The sequence below is a fragment of the Melanotaenia boesemani genome, chromosome 20 (assembly GCF_017639745.1).
Source record: "Melanotaenia boesemani isolate fMelBoe1 chromosome 20, fMelBoe1.pri, whole genome shotgun sequence".
Classification (NCBI taxonomy): domain Eukaryota; kingdom Metazoa; phylum Chordata; class Actinopteri; order Atheriniformes; family Melanotaeniidae; genus Melanotaenia; species Melanotaenia boesemani.
This window is the reverse complement of record NC_055701.1, coordinates 20633286-20646235: the sequence shown is the minus strand read 5'-3', so window position 1 is coordinate 20646235 and position 12950 is coordinate 20633286. Positions and strand designations below refer to the sequence as shown.

Below are 12950 nucleotides of genomic sequence, written 5' to 3'. Positions count from 1 at the left end.
CGCTTTCTGCATTAAAGTTAGCATTAAAATGCTCAGATCGGCAAAATCAAGACAGGTTACACTTAAGACTGTGATCATTATGGGTACATTTCACATCACTATATAAGTCAGTAAGTTTTTGACATGAAATGTTGGACAACAACTGATGACAATTATATATCTGATCTGTCTCAACCTGAGTTGCTTGCTTGTATTTAAGTTTCCTGGTTGAAGTCTCATGGTGTCTTCTTCTCCCTTTCTTTAAGAAACAATAATACAGGATGATTAATCTTCTTTTCACAGTTTTTAAGTGATTTACTGGAATCAAACTCAGAATTAGAAAATTTCTTACTACTATTATTTAGATTTCACTCAGTATCCTGACTTTTTAGTAACAGGGCTATAACACCTCTGGAAGTAGCAAAACTATGTGCTTTACTGAATGTACAAAAAGACCTTGCTTTTGAAATATATTTGATTTAGACACAACTCTGTGACACACTGGTATGTCAACTGCTATTTCCAAACAAAAAAACATCTGCAGAATAAAAAGAAATTATCTACTTAAGATGATTAAAAAGTCAGAAGACTGGTAAATAATATTAATATGATGTTAAAGTTGTCTCAGACAGAGAATTTCTTAACTTCATTCATTTATGACTGTAAACTTTATCATTTTAAAAACAGTTTTATAAATGCCATGTCTTCTGTGAGAGTCTGTTTTTTTCATCCACTGACCTGTTCATGCCTGGAAGGTTACCCCAAAAGTAACGAGCACGGTGGGCAGCAGACACCTCCTTGGCATCGATCATCACTGGGTTACACTGTAAGCAAAGCAAAGAGGAGGTAAAAAGAGGTAAATAGTATACGCATGAAAAAAAACCTGAGAGTAGTTAAACATTTAAAGCACAAAGTTAATGTGTTTGAAAGAAATCTTTGTGTAGTTTTGCAAAAAAAAAAAACAAACAAAACAAACAAAAAAATCAATTAAGAGAGCGTAAAAAACTTTTAAATTGCTTGGAGACTGTCCAAATGTCCTATTCACTTTAAAGTGGTGTTAGTGTTAACCTAATGGTCTTTATTGGACAAAATGCAACACAGAAAGCAGGACACACTATCTGGGGGTTCATTAAAACACAATGAAAATAGCTTATTTACAGTGTTTAATCAAGGTAAAGAGAGTCAGTGATTCCGTCTAATGATCTAGCGATAATGTATTATTACCACAAGGGGGCGCTCATAAAACAGCTATCCTGATGTGACTGCTGTTATATGCAATTTCTGCATGTCTTCAGTTTGTGGACAGTATAGCCATCACTGAGGAAGCTGACCTCTAGAAAGCGAGATATGTCCCTCTTGTCACTGACACCCATGGCAACCACATTTTCAAAGAGCCAGAAGAAAGGTCGGCTGTCCCCTTCCTTTGGCCGGGCCTCGTGGAGCAGTCGGTAAAACTCAAAGAAAAGGCGGCCGGTCCCCTCTGTGGTGCAGAAACCGTTATTAAACAAATGAAGAAGGATTGTAAAAGATGTAATCTGAGGAATTTATGGTTGATTTCATTTTTCCAGGAATTTTACATGTAAAACTTGAGGTAAATGAAGCAGTTTAAACCTACCATAAAGACCCTTCCTAGCAGGATTGACTATTGAGAGGTCATTGCATGGGCTTCCACCAATAATGAGGTCAAAAGGACCCCACTCATGAATCTGTGCAAAGATATGAGACACAGAGTTTAAAGAAAGTTATTGTATTTCTGGTATTGTGTGACATGTAATGTTCCAACTTTTTTTGGTTCATCATTAAAAATAAATACATAACCTGAGTAATCAGAGCCAATTATCTGCAGGTTTAGTGCCTGTACTTATTTAGACATCATGAACTCACCCCCCCCCATTTTTAAGACAATATAAATTCTGAGCTTGCTGAAACAGTTCTGGTGTGATGCCTTCTTGTGACGGTTTCAGATCGGTTCTTACCTTTAGAAATCAGTAAAACAAACCTTTTTGTCTGACACAAAATTCAACTGGCCATCCTGAACTCAACAGAAGGAACATAAACTCACATGTTTGCGTGTGACATTCCTCACATCACCGACGTACATGATTCGACCCTGATGCCGGACGATACCCACTGTGATGGAGTCTTCACACACTTCAGAAGCTACATAGCGATCCACTTGGATCCCAAGTTCTTTCAACACCAGCAGCCCTGCAGGAGTGTAGAGGAAACAAACAAGTCAAGATTTTATCAGACCTGACTAATCACGCACTAAACGTTCCACTTGAAAATGAAGTTCAGGAGTTGTTTTCATTATCCTGTAAATCAAATGAAGTCAATATTTTCCCTACAATATTGATTAAATGTGTTAACTGATAATCTTTAAGAATTACAATAATCAGGCAGATAGAAGTTTCCTTCCTAACCTGTTGCTATGCCATCAAATAGCGACAGAACACGAATGGGCTTCCTCTTCTCCACCAGGACTGGGGGGTAAAGCTTTGGTGGATCCTGAGATTCGACATTGTAAAAAGTGAAGAAAAGTGAGGAAATCCTATGAGCGAGATATTAGACTTTACAGCCTGAAAGTGAATTACTCACAAAATCCTGGTCATGATTATTTGCAAAGAAGTGCTGGAGACGGCTGGGCCAGTCTGTGCGACGCTCCAACAGACCAAACCCTCCCTTCTGACTGCACATGTAACAGTTCCACGGGTCCTCTTTGATGGCAGCGTGGGCGGCTCCTTGACCAACAAGGAGGTCCACACACTCCACGCAGAAGCACCTGAACACAAGACCAGGAAAGTGTGTGGACAGGCGATGTTAGATATTTTTGTTTCATCTAGCCCACATATAGCCCACTAATACATAAATACATGTGTTTTGTCTGAGATCCCACAAAGCTGAGGAAGAAAACAAGTGATGGAAGTGTAATAAAGAATCGGGGGGGTTTTCTGTGCAGTTGACTCTCTGAATCTTCTTGATTCTGGCAGTAATTTAATTTATTTTATTTAGCTGGAAGAACCCACAGAGATCAGATAGTGGAGAGCAGCCGTTTCTTAGGAAAGAAAGGAAAACTGGGACTGTTTGATGGCTGTCACATTTGTCCTTTAAAAAATGAATAGCTGTCCAAAAATCATTTCACCCACATTGATGCAAAAGAGCACATTACAGAAAAAACAGACAAGTGCATTTCTTTTGAGTCAGCCTATTATATCCTATGTCATTCTGTATATACTGCTGCTGTAAACTCTTATAAAGACTCCAAATCTGTATTCATTTACAGATGTAATTAGTTCCCAACAATTAATTGCTTTTTACTCCTAAAGGGCCCTTTTCTTTTCAGTATATTTGTGATTCCCTTTGAAAAGGAACATCTTCAGTATGGTTTGATGCTGTGATGTAAAGATGTAGTGAAATTGTGGAGAAGTAATTTTAGTACAAAATTTAAATTTTTAATGAAGTAGTGCTGCTTGTTTTAGCCTCCTGATGGAATTAACTAAGAGTAACAAAACTATTAAATCCAGTTTCCTCATCAGTCAAAGGCAAAGAAAAAGGCCACACTGTTGTATTATCATTTTTACTGGCACATGGGCCAGTCTGAGAGGCAGCAATCACCAGAAACTCATTCAAATGTCAGATGCCATCATATAAACACACAACAGAGCACTGTGTAGTGATCAGTCCGCTATGTATGTCACAAGGCTCAATCTGTTCACAGCAGTATTTTTCCAGGTCACGTTCTCATAGCTGTCCTCTGTGGGGTTTCTTTATTAGACTTTATTTATAACCGACACTGGTCTCTTCAGCTGATGGACAGTGAAATCACACAGCATAATACTTACCGGCCCCTCCTCCATCAGAGCTCCATGATGGTCCCAGACAATCAGTGTCTATGATGGTATCAGTGTTATGAGATTTCTGACCTACTACAAAGCCTCTATTGTATATTCAATATAAGCAGTGATAACACAATCTGTTAGAAAAACAACTGTGTGAATAATAGCATACCAGCTACTGATTCTTGTGAAATCATGGGTTTTACTTCTTTAAGGCTCAATAAGATCCATAAATTAAAAACACTGGGACACTGATGGCCACATGTGAATTATTTAGCTTTTGCTGCACATTTGTATATTTTTCTAAATAAGTTTAGTGAACACTTGTAGAGGGAAAAATCTCAGACAGACACTAACATGCAATAGACCACGTTCAATGGAAGTCTTATAAAAAGGGATCTTACATATTTATTTACTTCTGTCAAGGCTGAGGTTGTGTATTCTGTATTCAGAGACATTGGTATGTCTGTCTGTTAGCAACATAACTCAACAAGGTTTGGATGGACATTGATAAACTTTTCAGGAGATTTCAGAAATAAAATAATGACCAACTGATTAGATTTTGGGGGTAATCTAGATCACTACCTGGATCTAGAAATTTTTAAAATATTCTTCACAATGGAGAGATAGAAATAATTTTGCCATTAGAGCTTTTATCTGAAAATAATGTCCACAATTATTGGCAGAAAAAACTTTGATTCCTTGTAGTTTTCTATACTGTTCAAAGACTTTACTCAATCAAAAAGAAAAACTGCATAATTTGTTATGGGAAATGCTGTCGTCATTAATCTTTTTGATAGCTGATTTATATTTAAATTTCAAGCAACAGATGAGTTTGAACTAACTTAGTGTCTGCTCAGTATTTTTGAAATATGAAGCTATAACAACTACCACGATTTTGAATGTACAAGAGATAATCCAGCTTTTTTTTTAAAGCTGTCGTAGAATGAATCAAGACATTCATTTTTAATCTATTGTTCCCAAACAATATAAACTGTGCTCTGCCTTTTTGTTTTGATGAATACAGAACAAGGTCCACAGTTTCAACTCAACCATTGCAGCCAAAGACATGTAAACCACAAGTGAAAATAAACTCTTTTGCCACAATTTCTAACTGAAACAGACTTGCAGTGTTTCACTTATATATATATATATATATATATATATATATATATATATATATATAGATGCATTTACAAGAAAAAAAATCCAAAAGCTCTGTTCTGAGATTTGTAAACGATCAAGGGTTTAAAAATCTATTCTGTGGCTGACTGGAAGCCAGTGTAAAGATTTTATAACTGGTGTGATGTGTTCAGATCTCTCAGTCCAGGTTAAAACTCCAGCAGCAGTGTTTTGGATAATATGCAGATATTTAAAGTTCATTTTAGGAAGTCCTGTTAAAAGACCATTACAGTGATCCAGCCTACTGCAGATAAATGCATGGATGAGTTTCTCCTGAAATTTCCTGGTCTAAGAAAGTGTTCTTCTAAAAAAAGGTAAAACCCAGTAGAAACCTTACCGACAACAGTTGTTGTTTCCGCACATGAGCACCTCACGTCCTCCACAGCAAATGGTGCAATAAGACTGATAACCATCATCGTCATATTGATATGCACATTCTAGGAAGCAGTTCTGCAAAGGACAGAGAAAGACCACAGTGAGCAGTGAGACATCAAAAACCAAAATTTTATTAGGGTTACATCAGTTATTGCTGGAAAAATCTATTTAATATATGAGTTGTGAATATCTTTTTAGGACACATTAGACTTAAAGTGGCATCAGCTTACCTTGCAGCTCTGGCACATTCCTCCAGCAAACAAAGGGTGCTCAAGGCCAACATTCAGACTTCCACAAGAGATACAGATGTCTGCAGGGAGAGAAGCATGTCTCAGTATTTAACAGGCGGAGGTCAGAAAGGTGCGAATACTCCAAACTCACACTACTGTGAAATTATTTAAACAGCTGTGATGCAGGTCTAGTAGGTCTAATTAGCATAACTGGTATGTTTAGAGAGAACACAGAAGGAAGCCAGTAGGGTGACATAAATCATGGAAATGTTATTTCCTCTCATTTACTCTCTCACAGTTTTTTGGACACAGATGTATGCATTTAAGTTGTTTTGCTTGTTAACAACAGAGGCAAGTATAAGGTGCCTGAAAGCCCCCTGAGAAGCATCTGTGTGCAGCTGCAAGCATAAGACCTCAGAGGACACAACACTTACCCTCTATGCTGCGGCACTTTTGTCTCACTTCATATATAAGCCGCTCTGAAAAAGAGAAATTGTAGGTCATCAAAATTCACCGCCAACTATTAGTGGTGAAAAGTTCAAAATTATATTAAGTTTCTCTTTTCTGCATTCATTCATGCACAAATTTGGATTTGTGCATGAATGAATGCATGAATTCATGTAATTATATAAAAAAATAAACAATAAAATTTCACTAGAATTTGAAACCAACTCTTCAAAAATGCTTAATAACTCTTCTAGACAATGTTTTCATCTAAGTAAAATAGTAGAGGTACATTTACCAAAATCAGGCTCCTTTTTAATACAACTTTTAAAAACACAATCATCCAAACATTGACCCCTGTTGTGCTCCAACTATAAGGGATATCATATTACACTACAAATACACTAAACTTCTCTGTCTAAGCTGATTGTTTTGTAATGACTTCTCTCACAGGCAAAATGCCAGCTGTTAATGACTCACTTTAAAATGAGATTTTGATTGACTGTTATTTTACTCCTTCCCATTTTATGAAACTATCTTTTAAACCTACAATCTACCAAGGACATAGGTGGGGCTCAATATGAAGTCATAAAGGTTTTGCAGCTGTAAATGATGTTTGCAAATCGTTTCTGAGTGTGCATTTGTTACTCAAGTTTGTCATCTTGCAAGAAACATCTGCACTAAAAATTTTAAAGATGGGTGATTGTGTTACCAGAGTTCTTCATTAAATGACACTTGGTGCGACAATCCCTGTGACAAAATAAATGTGACTTTTGTAATATTATCAGACAAAACTATATGAGTCAGTCTAAGTGTGAAGCTGCAAAGTGAAAGTGATAAACTGTTGGTTCTCTAGCAGTTCGGGAGCTCCCTCCCGATGTCTCTGCTGATGTAGACATTGCTCACACATGAAGATATATCAGATATATACATTGGCGTGAACCTTACGTAGTAACTTAAAGAACACACGTAGGGAATATTTTGCTCAGAACTGCTGCACCCACTCTGCTGATGCGTAGAGGAGGCGCCGTTCTTTTTATTTAACTCTGGCACTCAAACAACACAACACGCACATATGCGCAAAGATAGTCAATTAGTGACAGACATTTCTAATTAAACACAAACCATTATTATTCAGTCCAGTGCTTCAGACTCTCTCTCTCTGCAAACCACCACTTTCTCCTCCACCCGTCACTCTCCTCCAGCTGGCCTCCAGTAAGTGTGCTGCAGTAACTATTTCAGCAGTGCTTGGATTCCAAGGTAGCCGCTGTTGCATTAGGACGATCACCATTGTTCTCCCTAGCTCCTCCAAAAACAAGCGACATACGTGGCTGCTAGCCCCCCGGGTAGTGGTGGGATCTTCCGAAGCCCAGTAGATTTTAACTTCAGTACATGGAGGCCAGCTGGAGGAAAACAAGCCGAGCAACCATCATAACGATGGTGGAGGCGAAAGTGATGGTTTGCAGAGAGAGAGAGAGAGAGAGTCTGCAGCACCTGCTGCTCGAGTCTCGAACTGAGAATTATTGGTTTATCATATTGATTTTGAGACACAATCGCATCATCTGTCCTTAAAATTGATTTACTCCCCTTTAAGAGCCTGCAGCGTTGCAGAAGGACAGAAAGCTGTCTGCTCTCTGATTGGACAGTTTGATTAGTCACCATCCAATCAGATAGACTTTAAAAGACAGGGACACAAAATCGCAACCGCAGCTTCAGAGTTTCGCACTAAGTTTTGTGCTTCATATCTGTGGACAGGATGTTTATTTATTTAAAGCTGCAAAATCTTTATGACTTTATATTGAGCCCATAGATAAGGAGATACTCAGCAATCCAGTTGTTAGTAGGGCATTTTGGGTTTAATGAAAAGGTTCTGTTAAATGCCTCTGGAACAACCTGAGCCTTTTTGCCTAGTAAGATCATGCACTAATGGACCTTTTGCTTAAATGCTACCTCTTAAATAACTTGATGTATGAAATAACTGATGTATGACCAAACTCTGTAAGGGACAGGATAAAGAGTGCTTTGACTGCCTTATAAGCTAATAGATGAGGAACCTTACCTCGTGTCCTCTCATCAATAATGTCCTTGACCTTGGGTTTTTCAGCTGCTGTGCTTTTGCGTGGCTTTTTAGCTGGAGGAGGCGTATATGCTGCTGCTTCTGGCTCCACCCACATCTCAGGGTACACCTCTTTGTATGGGTTACGCTCCTCTGGGGTGCACAGCGTATCAGAAAAGCAACATTACTGAAATGTTTCTCGTAATAATATTCTCAATTACAGAAATTTAAACATGGCAAATTTCAACCTTTCACAGGTAAAATAGGGGAAAATATTTAGTCTCAGGCAAATATAAAACAAATGGAACAAAATTTACCCATGCACAAATTATAAACTGCACAAACATTAATATTTCAAACACAGATTTTTTTCACTCTCAACTTGTTAAATTGCTAAATACATGTGAATGAATATAATATGTACAGAACAGCCTATTTTTATACACATTGGGTCTACTTTCTCTTCAAAGTAAAAAAAAGGTTTATAAATTCGACTTCTTTCTTACCCTCTGGTGGCTCTAAGCCCTTGGGTCCAGTGGGCTGAAACCCCGTCATAGCCCATTCAATCATTTGCTTGTTTAACATTTCAACAGATTTGGACGTTTCAGTCTCGTCACTGTCAGGACAGGCTATGAAGGCTTTTCCAGCCCGGCTGCTAGCCACCTGCAAACATATCAAAAACACTTAACCACACCTTATTTTTATTTTATGACATGGACTGATATAGCTTTATAAATTATTTTGAACTTTAGCTGCCTACAATCCCAAGAAACACAAATAACAAAGAGGTAGTATTTGGAATTTTTAAACATGAACTTCACTAGGAACCATACATACAATATAACAATGAACTGTAATAAAATGAAAAAGCAATCTTTATAAAAAACAACTTTTAGCCACAACTCACCTGTAGCACCTCATAAATAGCTTTCTTGTACATGGGCTGCTTATTATAAGTTGGTTGGTGAAAGGCATTATTAAAGGAACTTAAAGGCATGAGTTTCTCTACACAGACCTGTGAAGATACACAAAAAAATCAAAATATTTTTTCCCTCACATGGTAATAAATATCCTTTGCAATAAATCTCTTAGAATAATAAAAAATACTACATTTATACTGTAAAGGGACAACTGGTTGGGCAAATAAACCAAGTAAAGCTTGCTAATAAAGCGTGTGGTTGTCACTTAATGGAAGACTGTTTTGCTTGAAAAAGCAAAAGAAAAATCACCTGACAGAAATATTAATGTTGGCTTCAAACACTCACCACTGAGAATTTTCCATCTCCAAACCACATGACCCATCTGGTTCCCTCAGCAGCTCTGCTCCGGCCCGTCATCCACCAGGATACGATGCGGCCTGGCCACCACGAGAAGCCTCGCAGCTTTCCCCAGACCAGCTCACCGATGCCAAAACCACGACCATCCTGCAGCCAAAATGAAAGACAAATCATCCACTCACTATTAACTTCTGGGCATAGCTGTTAAATTTTTTCAAACAGCATGTTCTAAGATATTCTTTTGAATCATTTGGTCAAATTACCAAAAGCTTATTTACACGTACAATATCAACAAAATAAATACATAGAAAAAATGAAAGGTGATTAATTAAATGCACTTAAAGAATGGTTATTTGTTATTTTGCCAGTTATTTTGTATCATTACATTATTTGTCTGATAGATAAAAATAAGAGGAAAAATCTGTCAGAGTTTCCAATGCAGCAAATGACATTAAAAAAAGAATAAATCCTTTCTTCCCTAAACACTCTCTTTTGGGGCAGTTACAGAGATTTTATCACATTTTACACTTTTTTTATTTTTAGAACAGAGCAGAAAAGATAAGATTGCTAAGAAAAGAAAAAACTACAATAAAAATTACAAAACACCTCAAACTCAGATAGCCACAATTTTTCAGAAATAAGAATATAATCCCTTCTTTTCTTTTTCTTTTACCAGAAGAAGGTTATCCACGGTCTAGCTGCCTTTAAATGTAACCAGAGACTACCCCCCCTAACGTTTGTGATCTTCTGTTTACTTTCTGTGATCTGTTGTTTACTTTCTTTGGTGGGGCAGCACAATCACACAAAATGCAAACATGCCAGGAAGAGTAAAGTATAGCTGCTGCTTAGATTACATGCAAAGAAACCAAAATGTCACTTGCTTGTGTTCAGAGATTTCAACACATGTTCAGAATGACAAATAAGGATTTTTATTTATTTATCTGTAACTGTTTGAGATCTATTGATAAAATAATCAAGGCAGCAATCTTGTGTGTCCAAACCCAATGACGCTGAGAAGTTAAATGCTAAAATGTTAAACATGTTTTTAAAATACCTGATCGTTCTACAATGTTATATCATGCTTTTATTTCAGAAATAAGATGTTGGCTAATGTTGCTTTTTCTCATTCTTTCATGTTAATATGTGAATCTGTGACAACAGGAGTGCATACAATTTCTGAACTGATAATGTTTAGTTTTTAAACACAGGTATGTGTGTGTTAGGAGAGATGCAATACTGGAAGTGAACATGAAAAACTGCACAGTGACATTGAGATATTGAAGTTGTGTATTTTAAACCAGGTTACAGCTTGTAATGATGATTTATGTTGGATTTTGTTGTAATGAGTAACTTCAGACACCATGGCGTTCTGGATTACAGGGGCTGAACCATGGAAGGCCAAGGCCTTGTTATAATTTAACCCCCAGCTGTGGGTTAGTTGAGGCCTGTAACAATCGGGTGATTCACTCATATAAGCGCTCAGTTCAATATAAAATTTCTCATATGACAGTATTACAGCAGCATATAGGGCCTCAACAGTGCAGCTTACCAATGCAATGAGTACTAATGTTTGGCCTTGCCATCACTTGATGTTTTTTTCAATTGCACACAAATACACAGAGCAACATTTTGTTGTGCAGCTTATAATCCACTACATTAGCAATAGAAACTTTCAGACTTGTAACAACTGAAATGAGCAAACTGAAAAAACAAATGACTCATTTAAACAACAAGGATTCATTATGACCTATTATGTTAGCTTGTAACAAACACAAACCTGTATAGACGAGGGTCAAAATACTCTTACCTCATACTCAGGCTCAGTGTCTGCAGGCTTGGGGGAAGTTTTTTCTCCTCCTCCAATGGCGACGGGCTCAGGGGTGGTGGCCACAGTGGGAGAAGCTGGGTCAGTAGGCTGCTGCTGCTGCTGAGGTTGCAGCTTGTGTTGCTGTTGCTGTGGTAGTGATGGCTGCGATTGCTGTTGATACTGAGGCTGTGTGTGTAGCTGAGGCTGAGGCGGCTGCTGCTGCTTTGAAGGCTGTGGGTGTTTGATTATTGAGACCTCTTCGTTCTGAGTCTCTGTTTCACTCTCCTCATGATCCTTCATCGCGTTCATTGCTGACATCATTTTGGCCTTTTTCTCTGCCTGAAACAAGCCAAGGGACAACAGAGGTGAAGATATGACTATTCAGATTGATTCACTGATTTAAATTGACAATAATCTTTAATAATAAAAGTTTAAAGACGTTATTCGACAGAAATATGGTCTAGCAGTTCCTATTTTAACAGGGTGGCTAAGGTTTTTGGGGTAAAATGTCTTAATAAAAACCCCTACAATAAAAAAGCAGAATTTCAAAGACACAAAAATAGCCACTGTGTAAGAGGACGACAAGCCATATTTGCTTTTTGTAAACACCTTAGTATATTACCCCTGTGCACAATTTTATTTACTCAAAAGGACAGCCCTACTCTCACTCCATGCATGAAACTGTACTTCAAGCAGGTACAGTACAAACAGAGACTAGCTGTTTAACTTGGGTAATGCACCTCCACTAAGTGTTGAGCTGGAATCTGAAAGACTTTGTAAACATGTCTTTATCTTCAACTTCAAGACCTATTCATCAACAGTTGAGTATACAGTAACTATTTAGTGTCCAGAGCTGCAGAGGAGAGTTGACTGGGTTTGTGGTACCTGACACTGAACCACTAGGTCGATCAGAGAGGACAAGTCGCAGCCAAGACTTAAGCCTCTCACAGCAAATCCCCAACAGCTGCACTCATTCTGATGTCTTTCTCTCAAGCAAACACACGGCAGAACTTACATGAACACACATCCTAACTTTATTTTCTTTTATGCACACACACACACAATATAAGCAGTCCTATACTATAGGCGCCACGTGAGAGAAGTGCAGCACAGCTGTGCTCATTTTCCTCAGGGGTTTCTCAAATTTTCAGATCTCACTAATACTGTAAATGTCCAGGGGTAGGGTGGGGGTGTGGGAGGAAGAGAAAAAAGTAAAAAAGAAGAGCGACTCCTTGTCCTCTTCTGACTCGTAAACAATAGTGCTTTTAAGGGGAGGAGGGGGTGCCTTGACCGCGTGGGGAGGGGTTTTGGTGCAGAAGAGTAGAAACATGTGCTCTTCAATCAAGAAGTTCTGCTGTGGTTTATAAATATCTGTACTGTAGTGTTGAATGGATGGTTCAAAGCCTTTGGCCATATGTGTCAGGCTTCTTGGCTCCAACATAAGCACACTGGAGTTAGTGTTCCTTAGCCAACCCGGATGTGTGGATCCAGATGGTAAACTGCAAAAACTAACAAATCTTAGTTAAGCTGTTATATGAATGCAGTGGGACAATCCACAATCATCGTCACATGAGAAGAGACGTTGCTGATGCAAATTGGATGAGACTAAAAGCAAGAGAAAATCCATGAATTTAGCCCAGAGTAAGATTCTTCAAATCTGACTAGACTAGAAATCGCAGGTAGTATCGATACAAATGCCAATAAAGCAGCTGAACAACTCTATCTGTCCTTGTTTTAGTGTGTTTTGGGTCAGGCTATCTCAAA

The 12950-nt window shown here is 38.0% G+C and overlaps 1 protein-coding gene across 10 annotated transcripts in view; it reads right to left on the bottom strand.

The window, feature by feature from the left end:
- Positions 1-12950, bottom strand: part of dnmt3ab (DNA (cytosine-5-)-methyltransferase 3 alpha b) — a 44171-nt gene that overhangs the window by 4618 nt on the left and 26603 nt on the right. For 8 of the 10 annotated variants that reach the window (XM_041972426.1, XM_041972427.1, XM_041972431.1 and 5 more), the window contains 15 exons: positions 11187-11525; positions 9368-9526; positions 9010-9117; positions 8609-8765; positions 8106-8255; positions 6037-6081; positions 5603-5682; positions 5335-5447; positions 2578-2761; positions 2403-2487; positions 2042-2187; positions 1595-1685; positions 1311-1459; positions 718-803; positions 176-238 (listed from right to left, as the gene is read on the bottom strand). In XM_041972426.1, coding sequence (XP_041828360.1) covers positions 176-238; positions 718-803; positions 1311-1459; positions 1595-1685; positions 2042-2187; positions 2403-2487; positions 2578-2761; positions 5335-5447; positions 5603-5682; positions 6037-6081; positions 8106-8255; positions 8609-8765; positions 9010-9117; positions 9368-9526; positions 11187-11525 — 1955 coding nt within the window. The remainder of the gene's footprint in view (positions 1-175; positions 239-717; positions 804-1310; positions 1460-1594; positions 1686-2041; positions 2188-2402; positions 2488-2577; positions 2762-5334; positions 5448-5602; positions 5683-6036; positions 6082-8105; positions 8256-8608; positions 8766-9009; positions 9118-9367; positions 9527-11186; positions 11526-12950) is intronic. The other 2 variants (XM_041972433.1, XM_041972436.1) reach the window with 1 other exon arrangement.